Source organism: Stegostoma tigrinum, chromosome 45 (assembly GCF_030684315.1).
Source record: "Stegostoma tigrinum isolate sSteTig4 chromosome 45, sSteTig4.hap1, whole genome shotgun sequence".
NCBI classification, from domain to species: Eukaryota; Metazoa; Chordata; class Chondrichthyes; order Orectolobiformes; family Stegostomatidae; genus Stegostoma; species Stegostoma tigrinum.
In genome coordinates, this window is record NC_081398.1 from 15,083,090 (window position 1) to 15,101,549 (window position 18,460).

The 18,460-nt window shown below is 44.3% G+C and overlaps 1 protein-coding gene across 1 annotated transcript in view; it reads right to left on the reverse strand.

Moving 5' to 3' along the window:
• Positions 1-10,128: 10,128 nt before the first annotated feature.
• Positions 10,129-18,460, reverse strand: part of LOC125448622 (neuronal tyrosine-phosphorylated phosphoinositide-3-kinase adapter 1) — a 48,001-nt gene continuing 39,669 nt past the window's right edge. The window contains exons 6-7 of the mRNA XM_048524034.2: positions 18,327-18,436; positions 10,129-15,153 (exon numbers count right to left, since the gene is read on the reverse strand). Of these exons, the coding sequence (XP_048379991.1) occupies positions 14,923-15,153; positions 18,327-18,436 (341 nt within the window). The 3' untranslated portion in view covers positions 10,129-14,922. The remainder of the gene's footprint in view (positions 15,154-18,326; positions 18,437-18,460) is intronic.

Below are 18,460 nucleotides of genomic sequence, written 5' to 3' on the forward strand. Positions count from 1 at the left end.
TCATCTCAGTCTTAAATGGTCTTCCCTATATCCTGAGACAGTGTCCCCTGGTTCTGGATTCCCCAAATGGGGGAACATCTGTCTCTCCAGCCCTGTAAGAATGTCATACATTTCAATCAGATTCCCTTTCACCCTTCTACACTCTCATGAGTCTAGACCAGATCAAACTAATCTCTCCTCACAGGACAGTCTTACCATTTCCAGCATTAGCCTCGATTCATTCTGAACTGTCATTGATCAGCTAGCTCCAACATTCCTGTGCCAATTGGAGAAAAGGAGGAGGAGAGGGGACCTAACTGAGGTATACAAGATAATGAGAGGCATAGATAGAGTTGATAGCCAGAGACTATTTCCCAGGGCAGAAATAGCTAACACGAGGGGTCATAGTTTTAAGCTGGTTGGAGGAAAGCATAGAGGGGATGTCAGAGGCAGGTTCTTTACACAGAGAGTTGTGAGAGCATGGAATGCGTTGCCAGCAGCAGTTGTGGAAGCAAGGTCATTGGGGCCATTTAAGAGACTGCTGGACATGCATATGGTCACAGAAATTTGAGGGTGCATACATGAGGATCAATGGTTGGCACAACATCGTTGGCTGAAGGGCCTGTTCTGTGCTGTACTGTTCTATGTTCTATATGGAAAGCCAACTTGTCTCTTCCTGACATGTCAAGTCAAACATTCCTCTCCCCCATTTCCAATACTTCACAAACACTGCACACCCACACATGGCTGACTGACATAAATCCCATGAGCTGGTTCAAACTACCCATGCTTTATTTCAATTGTGCCATCTTCTACCTTGGCACTCCTCTCCCTAACCTCCCTTAGCTAGTTCTCTCAGTATATATCCTTTGTATGCTCAGTATTAAGGAATGGGGAACAGAGGAAGTCTGGCAAGCCCCATTTGCCAAATGGCATGATTCAATATGCCATGGTGAGAGTAGTCCTTCCTCAACAGGTAGAGGACAGACCAGGGCATCTACACAAAATAAAAACCAAAAGAACTGCAGATACTTAAAATCAGAAACAAAAACAGAAGTTGCTGGAAAAGCTCAGCAGGCGTGGCGTCAATTGTGAAGAAAAAAAAATCAGAGTTAACGTTTCAGGTTCGGTGATCCTTCCTCAGAACTGGCATTTATCCCCACAAATGGGACCTCACTACAAACTCTTACACATTTCACAGAATTGTTATGGTGCAGTAGGAGGCCATTCAGTCCATTGTGCAAACGCTGGCTCTTCAACCATCATCATTACCTCACGTCAATCTTCAGCCTTTTCCCCATATCCCTGCATACCATTTCTATCCAAATAATCCTCTGATACCCTCTTGAATGTCTCAGTTGAACCTGCCTCCACCAGATCTCCAAGTGTTCCAGGCCCTAACTACTTGCCATGCAAGAGATTTTTTTCTCACTTGATTTGCACATCACTGTAAATCTATGTCCCTCTCACTCTTGTTCCTTTTACAAATGGGAACAGCTTCTCCTGACTTACTTTATCTAGCTTGCTCATGACCCTCTCAGCTTTCTCCTCTCCAAGGAGAACAGTTCTAACTTCTTCACTGAAGTTTCTCATTGCTGTGAATACTTCTGCATTCTCTCCAATGCATTCATGTCCTTCCTATAATGTGGCATGCATTACTGTACAAAACACTCCAGCTGAGCTGTAACAAGTTTCTTGTACAAGTTCAACATCACCTCCTTGTTCTTGTATTCTTGTTCCACTGTTTAAAAGGGGTAACAGGGCCATACAGGCCTGTGAGCTTCATGTCAGTGGCAAGGAAATTATTGGAAAAGATTCTCAGACACAAGATCTATAATCATTGAGAAGCAAATGGACTGATTAGCTGTAGTCAGCATGGTTTTGTGCAGGGGAGGTCGTGACTCACTAACTTGATTGTGTTTTTTGAAGAGGTGACAAAGATGATTGATAAATGAAAAGCAGTTGATGTTATCTACATGGACTTCAGTAAAGCCTCATGAAAATCCCTCGTGACAAACTGGTACAAAAGATGAAGTCACATGATATCAGGGGTGAGCTGGCAAGATAGACACAGAACTTCCATTTCTGGTTGCAGCAGCAGCGCTAGCGGGAGCTTGGAGCAGGATCCTGTCGATGAGTCGGTGAGTCACTGTTTTTGAATCTTTAAAAAGCTTACCTCGTGAATAGGCGGAGGTACGCTGAGCAGTGCCGACACGGGACCGGTGAGTGAGTGAGGTAATATATTTGCGTGGTTGCGGGATCATTCGGGAGGCAGAGGGGGTTATTGAGAGGAGTTATAGGGAGGTAGTCACTCCTCAAGTACAGGAAAAAGGCAGCTGGGTTATGGTCGGGGATGGAAAGGGAACCAGCAGGCAGTGCAGGGATCCCCTGTGGCCATTCCCCTCAACAATAAGTATACCGTTTTGGACACTGTTGGTGGGGATGACTTACCAGGGGAAAGCAGTGGGACACAGGTCTCTGGCACAGAGTCTGTCCCTGCTGCTCAGAAGGGAAGGGGGAATAGGAGCAGAGCATTAGTTATTGGGTTCTCCATAGTTAGGGGGACAGATAGGAGGTTCTGTGGGGACGAGAGAGACTCACGGTTGGTGTGTTGCCTCCCAGGGGCCAGGGTGCGTGATGTCTCTGATCATGTTTTTGGGATCCTTAAGGGGGAGGGGGAGCAGCCCCAAGTCGCGGTCCACATTGGCACCAATGACATAGGTAGGAAGAGAGATGGGGATTTAAGGCAGAAATTCAGGGAGCTAGGATGGGAGCTGAGAGCTAGGACGAACAGAGTTGTTGTCTCTGGTTTGCTGCCCGTGCCACGTGCTAGTGAGGCGAGGAATAGGGAGAGAGAGGAGTTGAACACATGGCTACAGGGATGGTGCAGGAGGGAGGGTTTTGGATTCTTGGATAATTGGGGCTCTTTCTGGGGTAGATGGGACCTCTACAAGCAAGATGGTCTTCACCTGAACCAGAGGGGTACCGATATCCTGGGGTGGAAATTTGCTAAGGCTATTCAGGTGGGTTTAAACTAATTCAGCAGGGGGATGGGCACCAAAATTGTAGTTCGACTGTAGAAAAGGTTGAGAATAGGGTGGTCCGAAATAAAGTTTCTGGGAAGCAAGATGGCACCAGCAAGCAAGAAGTTGGTTTGAAGTGTGTCTACTTCAATGCCAGGAGCGTCCGGAATAAGGTGGGTGAACTTGCAGCATGGTCGGGGACGGAAAGGAAACCAGCAGGCAGTGCAGGGATCCCCTGTGGCCATAGTCCCTGGGACTTCGATGTTGTGGCCATTTCGGAGACATGGGGCGGAGGTGTGGCATTGTTGGTCAAGGACAGTATTACAGTTGCAGAAAGGATGTTTGGGGACTCGTCAACTGAGGTAGTATGCGCTGAGGTTAGAAACAGGAAAGGAGGTCACCCTGTTGGGAGTTTTCTATAGGCCTCCGAATAGTTTCAGAGATGTAGAGGAAAGGATAGCAAAGATGACTCTCGATAGGAGTGAGAGAGAGAGAGAGAGAGAGAGAGAGAGGGTAGTTGTCATGGGGGACTTCAACTTTCCAAATATTGACTGGGAACACTATAGTTCGAGTACTATAGATGGGTCAGTTTTTGTACAGTGTGTGCAGGAGGGCTTCCTGACACAGTATGTGGATAGGCCAACAAGGGGCGAAGCCACATTAGATTTGGTACTGGGTAATGAGCCTGGCCAGGTGTTAGATTTGGAAGTAGGTGGGCACTTTGGTGACAGCGATCACAATTCTGTTATGTTTACTTTAGTGATGGAAAGGGTAGGTGTATACCACTGGGCAAGAGTTATAGCTGGGGGAAAGGCAATTACGATGAGATTAGGCAAGATTTAGGGAGCATAGAATGGGGAAGGAAACTGCAGGGGATGGGCACGTTAGAAATGTGGAGTTTATTCAAGGAAAAGCTCCTGTGTGTCCTAGATAAATATGTACCTATCAGGCAGGGAGGAAGCTGTAGGGTGCGGGAGCGGTGGTTTATGAAGGAGGTGGAATCTCTGGTCAAGAGGAAGAAGAAGGCTTATGTTAGGATATGATGTGAAGGCTCAGTTATGGCGCTTGAGGGCTATGCGGTAGCCAGGAAAGACCTAAAGAGAAAGCTCAGAAGAGCCGGGAGGAGACATGAGAATTTGTTGGCGGGTAAACCCTAAGGCTTTCTATAGGTATTTAAGGAATAAAAGAATGACGAAAGTAAGATGAGGCCCAATCAAGGATAGTAGTGGTAAGTTGTGTGTGGAGTCAGATGAGATAGGGGAAGCGCTAAATGAATATTTTTCAACAGTATTCACTCTAGAAAACGACAATGTTGTCGAGGAGAATACTGAGATACAGGCTACTAGACTAGGCGGGATTGAGGTTCACAAGGAAGAGGTATTAGAAATCCTTCAGAAGGTGAAGATAGATAAGTCCCCTGGGCCGGATGGGATTTATCCTAGGATCCTCTGGGAAACCAGGGAGGAGATTGCCGAGCCTTTGGCATTGATCTTTAACTCGTCATTGTCTACAGGAATAGTGCCAGATGACTGGAGGATAGCAAATGTGGTTCCCTGTTCAAGAAGGGGAGTAGAGACAACCCTGGTAATAATAGACCAGTGAGCCTTACCTCAGTTGTTGGTAAAGTGTTGGAAAAGGTTATAAGGGATAGGATTTATAATCATCTAGAAAAAAATAAATTCATTAGGGATAGTCAGCACAGTTTTGTGAAGGGAAGGTCATGCCTCACAAACCTTATTGAGGTCTTTGAGAAGGTGACCAAACAGGTAGATGAAAGTAAACCGGTTGATGTGGTGTATATGGATTTCAGCAAGGCGTTCGATAAGGTTCCCCACAATAGGCTATTGTACAAAATGTGGAGGAATGGAATTGTGGGAGATATAGCAGTTTGGATCGGAAATTGGCTGGCTGAAAGAAGACAGGGTGGTAGTTGATGGGAAATGTTCATCCTGGAGACCAGTTACTAGTGGTGTACCGCAAGGGTCGGTGTTGGGTCTACTGCTGTTTGTCATTTTTATAAACGACCTGGATGAGGGCGTAGAAGGATGGGTTAGTAAATTTGCAGGCGACACTAAGGTCGGTGGAGCTGTGGATAGTGACGAAAGATGCTGTAGGTTGCAGAGAGACATAGATAAGCTGCAGAGCTGGGCTGAGAGGTGGCAAATGGAGTTTAATGCAGACAAGTGTGAGGTGATGCATTTTGGTAGGAGTAACCGGAGGGCAAAGTACAGGGCTAATGGTAAGATTCTTAGCAGTGTAGATGAGCAGAGAGATCTCTGTGTCCATGTACACAGATCCTTGAAAGTTGCCACCCAGGTTGACAGGGCTGTTAAGAAGGCATACAGTGTTTTAGCTTTTATTAATAGAGGGATCGAGTTCCGGAACCAAGAGGTTATGGTGAAGCTGTACAAAACTCTGGTGCGGCCGCACTTGGAGTATTGTGTACAGTTCTGGTCACCGCATTATAAGAAGGATGTGGAAGATTTGGAAAGGGTGCAGAGGAGATTTACTAGGATGTTGCCTGGTATGGAGGGAAGGTCTTACGAGGAAAGGCTGAGGGACTTGAGGCTGTTTTCATTAGAGAGAAGAAGGTTGAGAGGTGACTTAATTGAAACATATAAAATAATCAGAGGGTTCGATAGGGTGGATAGGGAGAGCCTTTTTCCTAGGATGGTGACGGCGAGCATGAGGGGGCATAGCTTTAAATTGAGGGGTGAAAGATGTCAGAGGTAGTTTCTTCACTCAGAGTAGTAAGGGAATGGAACGCTTTGCCTGCAATGGTAGTAGATTCGCCAACTTTATGTACATTTAAGTCGTCATTGGATAAGCATATGGACGTACATGGAATAGTGTAGGTTAGATGGGCTTGAGATCGGTATGACAGGTCGGCACAACATCGAGGGCCGAAGGGTCTGTACTGTGCTGTAATGTTCTATGTTCTAGAACTGGTTTAGTCATAGAAGACAGAGGGTAGAGCTGGAAGAATGTTTTTTGGAATGGAGAGCTGTGACTAGTGGAGTTCTACTGGGATCAGTGCCGGGACTTCTGCTGTTTGTGATCTGCATAAATGATTTGGAGGAAATGGTGGTCAAGTACAGGTGGCAATTATACAGTGAATAACAGAACCCTTAGGAGTATTAATATCCAGAGGGATCTGTGTATGCAGATCCACAGGTCACTGAAAGTGGCAGTGCTGCTAGATAAGGTAGTTAAAAAGACTTATGGCATGCTTGCCCTCATTGGAAAGGGCATTGTATATACGGATAGACAAGTTATACTGCTACTTTGTAGAACTTCTAGCCAAACTTGGAATATTGCATAAAGATCTAGTCACCACATCACTGGAAGGATGTGATTGCTTTGGAGCAGGTACAGAAAATGTTTACCAGGGTGATTTGGGGGATTTTAGCTTTGAAGGGTTGGAGAGACCTGGTTTGTTTTCACTGGAATGCGGGAGTTGAGGGGCCACCCTCACTAGATAGATGCTTAAAATTGTGAATGGCATGGATAGAATGTCAAGTATGAGGCTTTTTTCCCAGGCTTGAAGGGCCAATTACTAGTGGATACAGGTTCAAGGTGCAAGGGGCAAAGTTTAAAAGAGGTGTGCGAGATATGTTTTTCACACAAAGGGTGGGGAGTGCCTGGAACACGCTGTCAGAAGATGTGGTAGAAGCAGGCACAATAGCAGTATTCAAAAGCACCTGGATGAATACATAAATAGGAAGGGAATAGAGGGATGTGGATCCTGTAAGTGATGACAATTTTAATATGGAAGGGCAGAATGTGTCAGTGCAGGTTTGGAGGGCAGATGGGCATGTTCCTGTGGTGTATTGTTCTTTTATTCTATGCCCCTATTAATAAAGCTGAGGATACTGTATGCTTTATTAACTGATCTCTCCATCTATCCTGCCACCTTTAATGATCTGAGCACATATACATCCAGATCCCTCTGCTCCTGCACACCTTTAAAAAATATATGAAATATGGGGTATAATTCTAATATTCCTCCTAATGAAGTGCATCACCTAACAACTTATTGCATTGAGCCACATCTGCCACCTATCCAACACTCCATCTACTTGTCCTTCCTTTTGAAGTTTCATACTGTGATTCTCACAGTTTACAATTCTTCTGAGTTTAGTGTCATCTGCAAACTTGGAAATGATCTCCTGCACACCAAGATCCAGTCTAATCTTACACAGCAGGAATAGCAAGGATCCCAATATCAACTCATGGGGAACTCCACAACAAACCATCCTCCCTCACAGGGAGATGCAAACAGTACTGCTTGTTACCAAGGAGTAGTCCCCACCGCTCACCCCAACAGAAGTCTCGACGAATCAAACTCAAATACAGCAAAGATGAGGCAATTGCTTGGCTTGCAGGATTTACCTCTAGTAAATAATGATCCTTGTTTCAAAAAAAAATTAAAATTAATTTAAAAATGTACTCCAGCCCATTTAATTGCTGTCCTTGAGATCAACTGTTTGAGTCCTGTAGCCACCAGTCCAATTTGTTTGACAATCCTCTTGGAAAGAGGTCTGCAATGGCCCTAATGACACAGCTTCCTCCGGGATTCTTTCTTTTTTTGTTCACGGGGAGCGACACTACCAAGGCTGGTGTTTTTTTCAGTGATAATGGGAAATGCAGATGCTGGAGAATCCAAGATAACAAAGCGTGAAGCTGGATGAACACAGCAGGCCCAGCAGCATCTCAGGAGGACAAAAGCGGATGTTTCGGGTGGAGACCCTTCATCCTTGTTTTTTTCAGCCTGTTCCTAACTGCCCCTGAACCGATTGACCCGCTCAGCAGTTAAGAGTCAATGTCATTGCTGTGGGCCTGGTGTCCAGGCCAGGCAATGATGACATTTCCTTCCTAGAAGGGCATTAGTGAACCACATGGGTTTTTTTTAGCAAATGACAGTAGCTTCAGTTAGTTAGAATATATTTCTTAAATCCCGCAATTTATTAATTAGATTCAAATTGCACCATCTGCTGTAGTTGGATTCAAACTTTTGTCCCCGGTACATTGATCTGGGCCTCTGGGGCACAGCTTCAGAACAAGGCATTTTCTATTTGGATGGAGATGAGGATGATTTATTGAATTTAACTGAAGGTGGAATCTGACAAATTCGCAATTGATGACGGAGTCAAGAATTAGAAGGGAGAGGTGGGCAAGTGGAATTGAGGCCATAACCAAACCAGACATGATCTTACTCATAAATTAGTAAGGCAAACCAGGACAGGACTTACACAGTTAATGGTAGGGCTCTAGCAATGTTGTCGAACAACAACCTAGGGTGCAGACACATAGTTCCTTGAAAGTGGTAGATGGTGTGATGAAGAGGGCATTTGGCATGCTTGCTTTCATTGGTCAGAGCCTGAGTACAGGAGTTGGGACACAATGTTACGGCTGTACAAGACATTGGTAAGGCTGCATTTGGAGTACTGCATACAATTCTGGTCACCCTGCTTTGAAAGGATTTTGTTAATAAATTGGAAAGAGCACAAAGAAAGATTTACAAGCATGTTACTAAGACTGGAGAACTTGAGTTCTAAACAGAGGCTGGAAATCTTTTCACTGGAGTATAGGCTGCTGAGGGGCGACCTTATAGAGGTTTATAAAAGAATAAGGGGCATAGATAATTAACCAAGACCTTTGGGAGAGTTCAAAACTAAAGATTAAAAGTGAGAGGGTAAAGACTTAAAAGGGAGCTGAGGGGCAACATTTTTACAGAGCGTGGTGTGTACACGGAACATGCTGCCACAGCAAGTGGTAGAGGTGAGTACAATTACAACATTTAAGACATTTGGGAAGATACTCTGAAGCTTGGAAGGTTTGTAGTGAGTGTTACCGGATACAGGGTTACAAGTGCTGGAAGGGGACACGGAAATAAAGAAGCTTGTAGGAACATGATAAGGCTTGAGAGATAGAGGTTACAGATGCAGAGGTTGAAGAAGTGATAGAGATAGGAACAGGAAGCAGGTATTGAGGGGCTGCTTTAGGAACAACAGTATGGAGACAGTTCTCAACAGTTTAAACTCCTTCCTAATATTAGGTGCCTCAATCAGGCATTGAATTCCTGGCAACAGAACAGGCTCCCGACAATGGGAGCCTGCTAGCAAAGGGCCTAAAAGCAGCAGAGTATTCTGGCCTTGAATTTAATCAGTGCATGGGTTGGCAGGACATTAGAATGCACCTTGTGGCTGGGGTTGCTTTAGTAGAGTCTGATCCGCATCTTCTTCAATGATAATGTTGGCCCAATATCAAAACAATTGCCTTCCGACAGTTGACAAGTAGTCTACACGTGGGGCTTATTAAGCCTGGTTTATCAAAGAGTCAAAACATTATTGGTTCCTGAACTACTATTCTGAGCTTCCCAGCCTTTGAAAGTTAGACCATTTAGACAGAACCAATGATATCCAAGAATCATGCAGCTTAGAGATTAATCATACCAAGGGCTCATGATAGCTGTCAAAGGAGTACTTAATTCCCAGCAAGAAAGACATCAGCTAAACTCAGAAGTGATGAGTCTTCCATAATGAGCCTCCATTTTGAGGTATACGAGTCAGGCCAGTATGTCCCATTAACAAATGCTAGAGGCCCACTACATTCTCATCAACCAAATGGAACAGGACGGTGGGCTTTAATCCACTGTTTTTATACTTGGTTCAAAATTGACTTAAAGTCTTACTTTGCCTCCAGAGGGGAACATTGAACTTCTGGCTTGTAAAATGGCATCTGATTTGGCCTTAATGTTTAAAACCTTTGTAAGATACACATTTTCCTTTCTTCAAGTCCATTCTTAGGTTTTTTTTTGTATTGTGGTTTTCAATGAATTTTTCCCATTGAATTTCTCCACATCAAAACTTCTCATCTCAACGTATCACATCCATAACTCTTGAATGCAAGACTTAGGTATTTTGAACCCAGGCGGGTGTTGATCTCTCCCTGATCCCTATTCCTCCTTATTGAATAACCCCTCTCCAACTCCCATAGACTGCCCATTACCATGACTTGCTGTCTGATTAGACATTGCAGCCAAGTCAAAAATCAGTCCCTTTTGACATATTGAAGGCCAGGACACAGACATATAAGCACAAAATACACAGGCTTAATGAAGGAATCAATGAACCTTGTTCCATTTATATGAGAAGAAATAAATTAAAAAATAAATAATTGGAATGACTGTATAAGCTTGTCACATACAATTTTCTTTTTGCAACCACAATCATTAAAACTAAAAATTATTTCATCATAGGGTACATAAGATGCATTTTTGTAGTTGTTCTGTGATACAGTTTGGCAGATTTAAAAAAATTCTTGTAATTATTGTTATTTAGTTCAGATACGGTTGCTTAGCAACAGAACCAAGGCCAAACCTGTTGGCCAACAAGTATTTTTCTCTGGCAGAACACTGTAAAAGATTGATTGATAGGCTGGAGAAGGCCAGGGTGAGAAGTGCTGCAGGTACAGGCGTCTTACCTTCTCCCATTTGACTCCAGGTTTGACCCCACCCCCCTCCATCCACCACATGGAGATGGAAGGTACTGATCCACTTCAGATAAGATGCAACCATTCCCAGTCACATTTATTCATCGGCCATTACTTAGTGGGTCGCATAGATGATCATCACTGCATTTACCACCCCCACTGGGTTTTCTCAATCCCCTCTCCCACACTCTCAATCCCAACCACTCCCTCCCCACCAAGCAGTTTCCCATGAATTCCAAGTATTAGCCATCGTTGTGTGACAGGGAAGTACCAACAGCTGCTTAAAATGGAGTTGGTAAGCACCAGAGTTCATGAACCATAGATTTGACAAATAGAGCCAATGAGGAACACAATTAGTGTTTGGAAGTCATCAAGAATCACTAAGTTAATGCTGGGAGTGTTATGAAGGGAGAAACAGGTTGGGAGGAGAACTCTGACCCTTAATAAGGAAAGAGTTGATGTGGTGATAAAGCGAGCAGAAGAATGTTCTGTTTGTTGCCAGGCAGACTCTGGCTCTCATACGTATTCACATGTAAATACACTTGGTATATACAGATATATATATTTAAATAATGCAGACATCTTTGGTTGGTGCAGGTGAGATTGGAAAATTGGAACCTGTTATAAAAGATCACAACCTCCCTGTACTACCCAATACTAGTGAGGTACCCATCCTCATTTTGTTGACATAGCTCAGTGTTTAGTCTCCCCCAGTCCACCTAACAACTACAAGGCACCCAGCCCAGGGTTCTAATTGAGATTTCAAACAGCAATAATTAACCTTCATAACTAGGCCTGAAGATTGTGCCTTCTTGTCCTTGGAGAGAGCTGGGGTGGAGAGATAGAGAGACAGAGACAGAGCACAAGTGAGGGAGTGGGGACACTTGAGAGTCTCATAAGAATCATGGGGGGTCACTGTAGCTGTGAAGCTTCAGATTTGAACCCTGAAAGGCCGCAGTCAGCATCAAATTCAATTTAGGCTTTTCATGGAACCAGCCTGACTGCGGTCTCAGTCAGGCTTAACCCTGACAAGGCCTTAGTCGAGCTTGTTTTTGAAACACTTCAGGCTTGACAACAATATAGTTAGCCAATACCTTCAATGCTGCAGAATAAAGCATCACGGGCAAGGGCCAGTGCTTCATGCTCTGCATTCTATACACTACTAAAAAACCTCCTTGATTGAATGGTACTTTCGATGTCAAGAGTCAGCCAAATTGCTGTGGGTCTGGAATAACATGTTGGCCAGACTGGGTAAAGACAGCAGATGTCCCTACAGGTGAAGGAGATTAGTGGCCATTCAGATTTTTTGGACAATCTGGTAGTTTCATGGGCAGTGAAACTTAGCTATTTATGCTAGAGGTCTACTTAATTAATCAAATTTAAATTACACATCTAGTTGCCATGTCAGGATTAGAACATCCGCCTGCCACACGTTTGTACCTGCTATCAATTACTATAATTGCTCTGCAAATTCGCACTGTCCCCACCAGGAATTAATCTGTGGGATGACAGTGGCTTGTCAGAGGAGATAACCAGTTTAAAAAGAACCATTGGAAATGAATGCACTGGTCATGCTGGATCTCCATTCTGAGATGAGCAAGACTAGCACCAGCAAATGTGTGTATCATTTAGAATTAGGAATGTAGCAGAATAAACTCTATAGTTATTGAAAGTAAAGCATCAATGACCAGGTGGGACAGGAAGTGCCATCTCATGTTGTAGAACAGCTGGCACAGGTGCAGGTTAGAGGCAGGTTACTCAAATGCACCAGTTCAGGATAGCAGCTAATGATGGGAACCACCCAGCCAGCTGAGGTAGGACCTGCAGAAGTGGGGAGCTAGAAAATTCACCACAACTTAGTAAGTGTCCAGTCAAATACGTCTGATGGAATTCATCAACCATGGGGTAAACAAATGAGTAAGTACTGGGCAATGAATAGGGTGATTGTTTCATTTGAAAAGTCACAGATCAGTGGCACAGTGAGGCTTCAGTATACTGAAGATGCGATTGAAAGGGGGGCCAGGTTCACACAGCCTGGGACCAGCCTGGATCATGTCTCATATTGTGGAAGACTCCCAGCATAGTTGAGTTTTTTTGGGGTTACGCTTCCCTAGCACCTTGATGCACCTGTCCCATCAGATAATGTACACATCAGTTACATTTGTGTTTATTTCTTCATGGGATGTGGGTGTTGCTGGGCACTGCCAACATTTACTGCCCTTCCCTAACTGCCTCTTAAACTTTGTGGCTTGCTCAGTCATTTCAGACAGCATTAAGAGTCAACCTCAATGCTGTGGAGTTTCATGTAGGTCAGACCAGGTAAGGACACTATATTTCTGTCTCTAAAGGCATTTAGTGAACCAGATGGGCTTTTAAGAACAGTTGACGAGAGCTGACATGGTTGCCAATTAAATGGAGACAAGCATATGTGTACAAAGATACATAATTGGACATACTGAAAAGACACACATACAAAGAGAGATGGGCTAAGATAGACACAGGTGCACATAAATAGACAGTCAATCATACAGATGGACACTGATACAGTCAGACATTGACTCACAGGAAGACAGATGGACAGACATTGATCAACGCATACACAGATGGAAAATAAAAGTCAGATACTACTGGTAAAAGACACATGGCAGATTCAGTTAGATATAGTCTCATGAAAGGCCTAGAGTGAGAAACAAAAAGTGGTTTAACATGACATTCATACAGAGAAAGTTTTGACCAATCCCTATAGATTGGGCCCCAAGATGTGGTAGATTTCCAATGTCTTGGCAACAGTGGATCAGGAATGAACAGGTCTGGATCAGTGCCAATCCTGCACCAAAGCAGCTCACGACCACAACAGTGGAGCGAGAGGACAGGGTTCACAGGATAGTATAACAAGCATGATACCCAGGTTGATTTTATTCATTATTGCCTTGATTACCTAGGCCAACTATATCACAACTCACTGTCCCCATCACAACAAAAGCTGTCTTGCTGGCTGAGGACTAGAATACATTCCTCCACATAGAATTTGTAAATACTCCCAGCAAACACTCCCAAGACAGGTGTAGGATGAGACTAGTTAGATGAAAGTAAAGCTTTCTCTACTTTTTTAAACAGCAAGTAAAACTTCTTTGATACTATCCTCAACAAACACCCCCAGGACAAGTTACAGCATGGGGTTAAATAGATTAAAGTTTCCTATACACTTTTAAACTTTAAATAAAGCCATCTCTACACTGTTCCCAAACACACCGAGGGCAGGTAATGCTTTCTCCATTTCACCATCTTCCAAAATCTTTTTGTTCTGAGGGAGGTGAATTTAGGACTGAACATTCTCTATCACTGTGGCTGTTAATTCTTCAGTGTTTCCCATGACATCCATTATGTTCAAAAATGCACATCACCGTGCTGAACAACATTTGCTGAGGCTGTTATTGATTGCAGGGAGTCTCGCTTCTTTCTTTTTCTCTCTCTTTCTCTCTCATGGCACCCCTTGTCCAGCCCTCTCTCCATTGGCATCACATCTGATTTTATCCCCTTGTACTCACTGCTCTTACTATATTACGTGATGCTCAGTTCTCATGCAGGCCTCAAATCTGATATCACTTCAGTTGCCAGACTCCCATTTCAAAGTAGACTTGATCAATAAGTAACTGGCCGAGTCACAATAGATACTGGGGTAATGTGGGATGCAGGGCTAAGGATTTGGGCCATTCTGGATTTTTAATTGGCATAGGGGTGGCAGCTGGGGTGGGGGATAGGGTTGGCGAGATCATTGGAGCATATTTTTCCCCCTGTATGAGGCAGGCCAGAGTCAGCGACGTGTTGTTCCTGACAGAGGGACTGGCCTAGCTATCTTCTATGTCTCTTCAGTTCTTCAGACATCAATAAACATTCAAGGTTCTTGCCCTCATTTTCTGACTCATTAGCAAATCAATGTGTCAAATATCAAGCACCAGTGAAGGCTGATCTATGTCCTCTGTGGGCGGCAACAAGCTGTCTGTTCAATAGACATGCTTTCCACCACTTGCTTGCACTGTTTTCTCTATTATTGATTGGTTAGTTCAGTGTGACATGATGCAGAGATCACTTGTTGGGCCTGTTAGCCTGGGTTTTATTTTTGCTGATATATGCATGTTTTCTGAAGGCTCATTCTGTTTCAGAGTAGAAGAAATAACGAAGGGTTCAAGGGAGGGAGCAGGGCAAGCGGCTGAGAATTGGTGAAGCAAAGATTGAATTTTGGGTGTTGGTTTGTTATCAGGGAGTCTCCCAAATGATTTACAATCAGGGCTACTTTAGGCCCCATGACGAAACCTGATGGCCTACATGCCCAATGATCGAGTCTGTGGAGTTCCAAGGTTGCAGGCTTGCCCTTTGCTCTTAGGTTTGGGATGGGGGTAAGGGTAGAAGGAAGAAACCGACACTGTCAAATTGCTGTGTCCCAGAGGACAGTGTGTTGCCGTTGGCATGGAGGTGTCCCGGTTTTCCGAGAATCCGAGCCTTTCTTCCAACTCGGGAGGATAGGCATACTGTCCTGTTTGCATAGGCTCCTTTCTGGCCTTCGTCGCGCTTTGATCTCCTTGCACAGGCACCGTTTATGCTCAATAACCTCCAGGAGCTTCCCATCCTTCTCTCGCAATGCTTGTTGCTGAAGACCCTGTCAAAGTAGAAAGGAACATATGTTGAAGCTTTTCATTTTAACTCCGTTCAAAGCTTAACTGGCAAAACAAGAGATTTAAAACAAAAGCTGTATTTAAGTACCAGTCAGACCCTGTGTGGAGCACTGCTTCCTTAAAATTTCTGAAACAAACTGCTCTGTCTAACTAACAGGCCACACACAATGCATATCTCCTTTAAAACGCTGCATAATGATCTTAAAGGGCCAGCACACTGCACCAAACAGCATTAATACAGTAAGCAAGTATCACTGGGTTTAGCCAGGAGTCCGCTTCTCAGGAGAGGGAGCATCGCAGAGTCACCAGAATGATATGGAAGTTCAAAGAGTTAAATTGCAAGATAAGGTCACAGCCTCTGCTTGTATTCCCGGCTTAGAATATTAAAGAATGATCAGGAAAGGTTCAAACAAACATAGAAAATTGGAGCAGGAGGGGGCCATTTGGCCTTTGAGCCTGCTTTGCCATTCTTCACGATCAGGGCTGATCACCCAACTCAATAGCCTAATACTACTGTCTCCAAAACCTTTGATCCCATTCGTCCCAAGAGCTATATCTTGTCGCCTCTTGAATACATTCAATGTTTTGGCATCAACTACTCCATGTGGTAACAAGTTCCACAGGCTCACCATTCTTTGGTCTCCTCATTTCCGTCCTAAATATTCAACCTCGAATTTTCATACCGTGACCCCTGGTTCTGGAAACAAGCAGTGTCGGGAACATCCTTCCTACGTCTACCTTGTTCAGTCCTGTTAGAATCTGTTAGTCTCTAGGAGATCTCCTGTCATTCATCTGAACTCTAGCAGAAACAATCCCCAACCTAGTCAATGTCTCCTCGTAGGTCAGACCCGCCCATCCCTGGAATCAGCCTTGAGATGATTAAAAATTTTAAAGGGTTTGATGGAAAGAAACTATTTCTTCAGGTGGGTGTGGGCAGGACTTCAAAATCTGAATCAGGTCATTGGGGAGGTGGAGGTGATGTCAGGAATATCCCCCCACACAAAGGGGAGTGGGAAAATGGAAACTCTCCCTGCTGAGGCTGGTGAAGTGGGGTTCAGTTGGAAATTAAGAAGCTGCAGTTGATTGATTGCTGTTAGTCAAGGGGGAGTCCGTGTTATGGGACCAAGGTAGGGTCAAAACACAGACCAGCCTACAGACCACAAACTGCAATGGTGCAACAGGTTTGGGAATCTAAATGGCCTCCAATTCCCATGACCAATACACAATGCAGCTGCCCCACATACGGCAGTCAGTGTCTGTAGATCATGCATCGGACTTATGAGCCCTTCAAAATCTAAACTGCAAGTAAACCAAGATTTAATTCCTCCACAAGATTCACTAACCTGCCTATGTTGCTCCATGCAGAGATAAGATGGCTGGATGAACACAGCAGGCCAAGCCGCATCTTAGGAGCACAAAAGCTGACGTTCCGGGCCTCATGATGAAGGGTCTAGGCCCGAAACGCCAGCTTTTGTGCTCCTAAGATGCTGCTTGGCCTGCTGTGTTCATCCAGCTCCACACTTTGTTATCTAGGATTCCCCTGCATCTGCAGTTCCAATTATCAGAGATAAGAGGGCCTCCAGTTTAGAGGAATGTCCAAGTGCAGTCCTGCAGTGGCTCAAAGGTGTGCGATTCCAATCTACGAGTCACAGACCTCTCCATACAAATTAGTGAGAAGGAAAAGACCTGTATTTATTTAGTACCTTTCATAATCACAAGACATCTCAAAATCCAATGCAGTTTTTTTTTTACTGGGATGCAGTCATTGTTGTAACGTAGGTAAAAGGACAGCCAGTGTGAGTACAGCAAGATCCTAACCAACTCTAGCATGACCAGGAGATAAACACAATGCTTCATTTTCATTCTTTGACAGGACATGCGAACCACCATTTAGCCTGGCATTTCCAACATTACATGTCCTGGAGAAGGTGGTGCTGAACTGTTACTACTCTTGGGGTGGTCGGGCCACTCAAAATGCTTTTAGGGAAGGAGTTCCAGGATTTTGATAGAAGGAATTGCTATACACTTCCAAGTCAGGCTGGTATATGGCTTGGAGGGGAACTTGCAGGTGATGGTGGCTCTATGTATCTGCTGCCTTTGCCCTTCTAGATGGCAGAGATCATGGGTTTGGAAGCAGCTCTTGAAGGAGCCTTGGTGAGTTATGTCTTGTAGATGGTACACAGTGCTGTTACTGTGCATCTGTGGTGGAAGGAATGGATATTTGTGGATACGGTGCCAATCACATGGATTGCTTTGTCTTGGATGGTGTCAAACTTCCCGAGTGTTGTTGGAGCTGTGCTCATCTAGGCGAGCAGAGAGTATTCCAATGTACTGACTTGGATGCTATAGGCTGTCAGGAAGTGATTTACTCACTGATTCCCAGGTTCTGACCTGCTTTTGCGGCCACTGTATTTATATGGTTGGTCCAGTTAAGTTTCTGGTCAATGGTAACTTCCAGTATGTTGATAGTGGCAGAATTTAGTGACAGTAATGCCAAAGAATCTAACTAATATTCATTCTTGTTGGAGATGGTCATTATCTGGCACTTCTGTGGAAATGATGCTATTTGTTTCCCCAAATAAAAGGCTAACAATGCAGTCCACCCTCAGTTACACACTGGCATATCCGCTTGGACATAGTGCTATAATCTATTGGATGGGACTTGGACTTATGATCTTTCAATGTAATAGCAGATCCCTGACTAATACTGGGGCCGACTATTGGGTAAAACTCAAACTTCTTTGTTTCATGTGCTGTTTGTGGGAAACAAAATGGTTGTCATATTTCTGCCTCACATAGGGACTACTCTTCAAAAACAGTTCATTGATCTTTAGGAGACATTATCTCTCCCTCTGACCACTTATCTTTCTGGTTCCAAAAGCCTACATTGATTGATCTCTCTCGCTCTCTCTCTCCCTCTACTTTATCACTGGGTCTCTGCCTCTATTTCTTTCCTACCATTTTCTTGTTCTCTCACGCTGTCTCAAATGTTTGTTTCACACTGTCTCTCATATCTATGTTTCACCTAATGCTCATGCACTGCATCCTTCTCTCCCTCTCTCCACCCCTCTATCTTTCCCTTCATGCTTCTGTGTCTCTACTTCTCTCTCGCTGGTCAGTTTCACCGTTGCTGCTGGGAGTCAATTGTCATTCCTACCTGGCTCGGAGAGTCTCGGGATTGGCTGCACTGTCGCTGCAGATGAGCAAGAGGGTGACGCGCACCTGAGGTGGAGGCTGAACGACCGAGGCGATGGCTGAGTGCAGAGTCTAGAAAGGAAGAAAGAGGGGGAA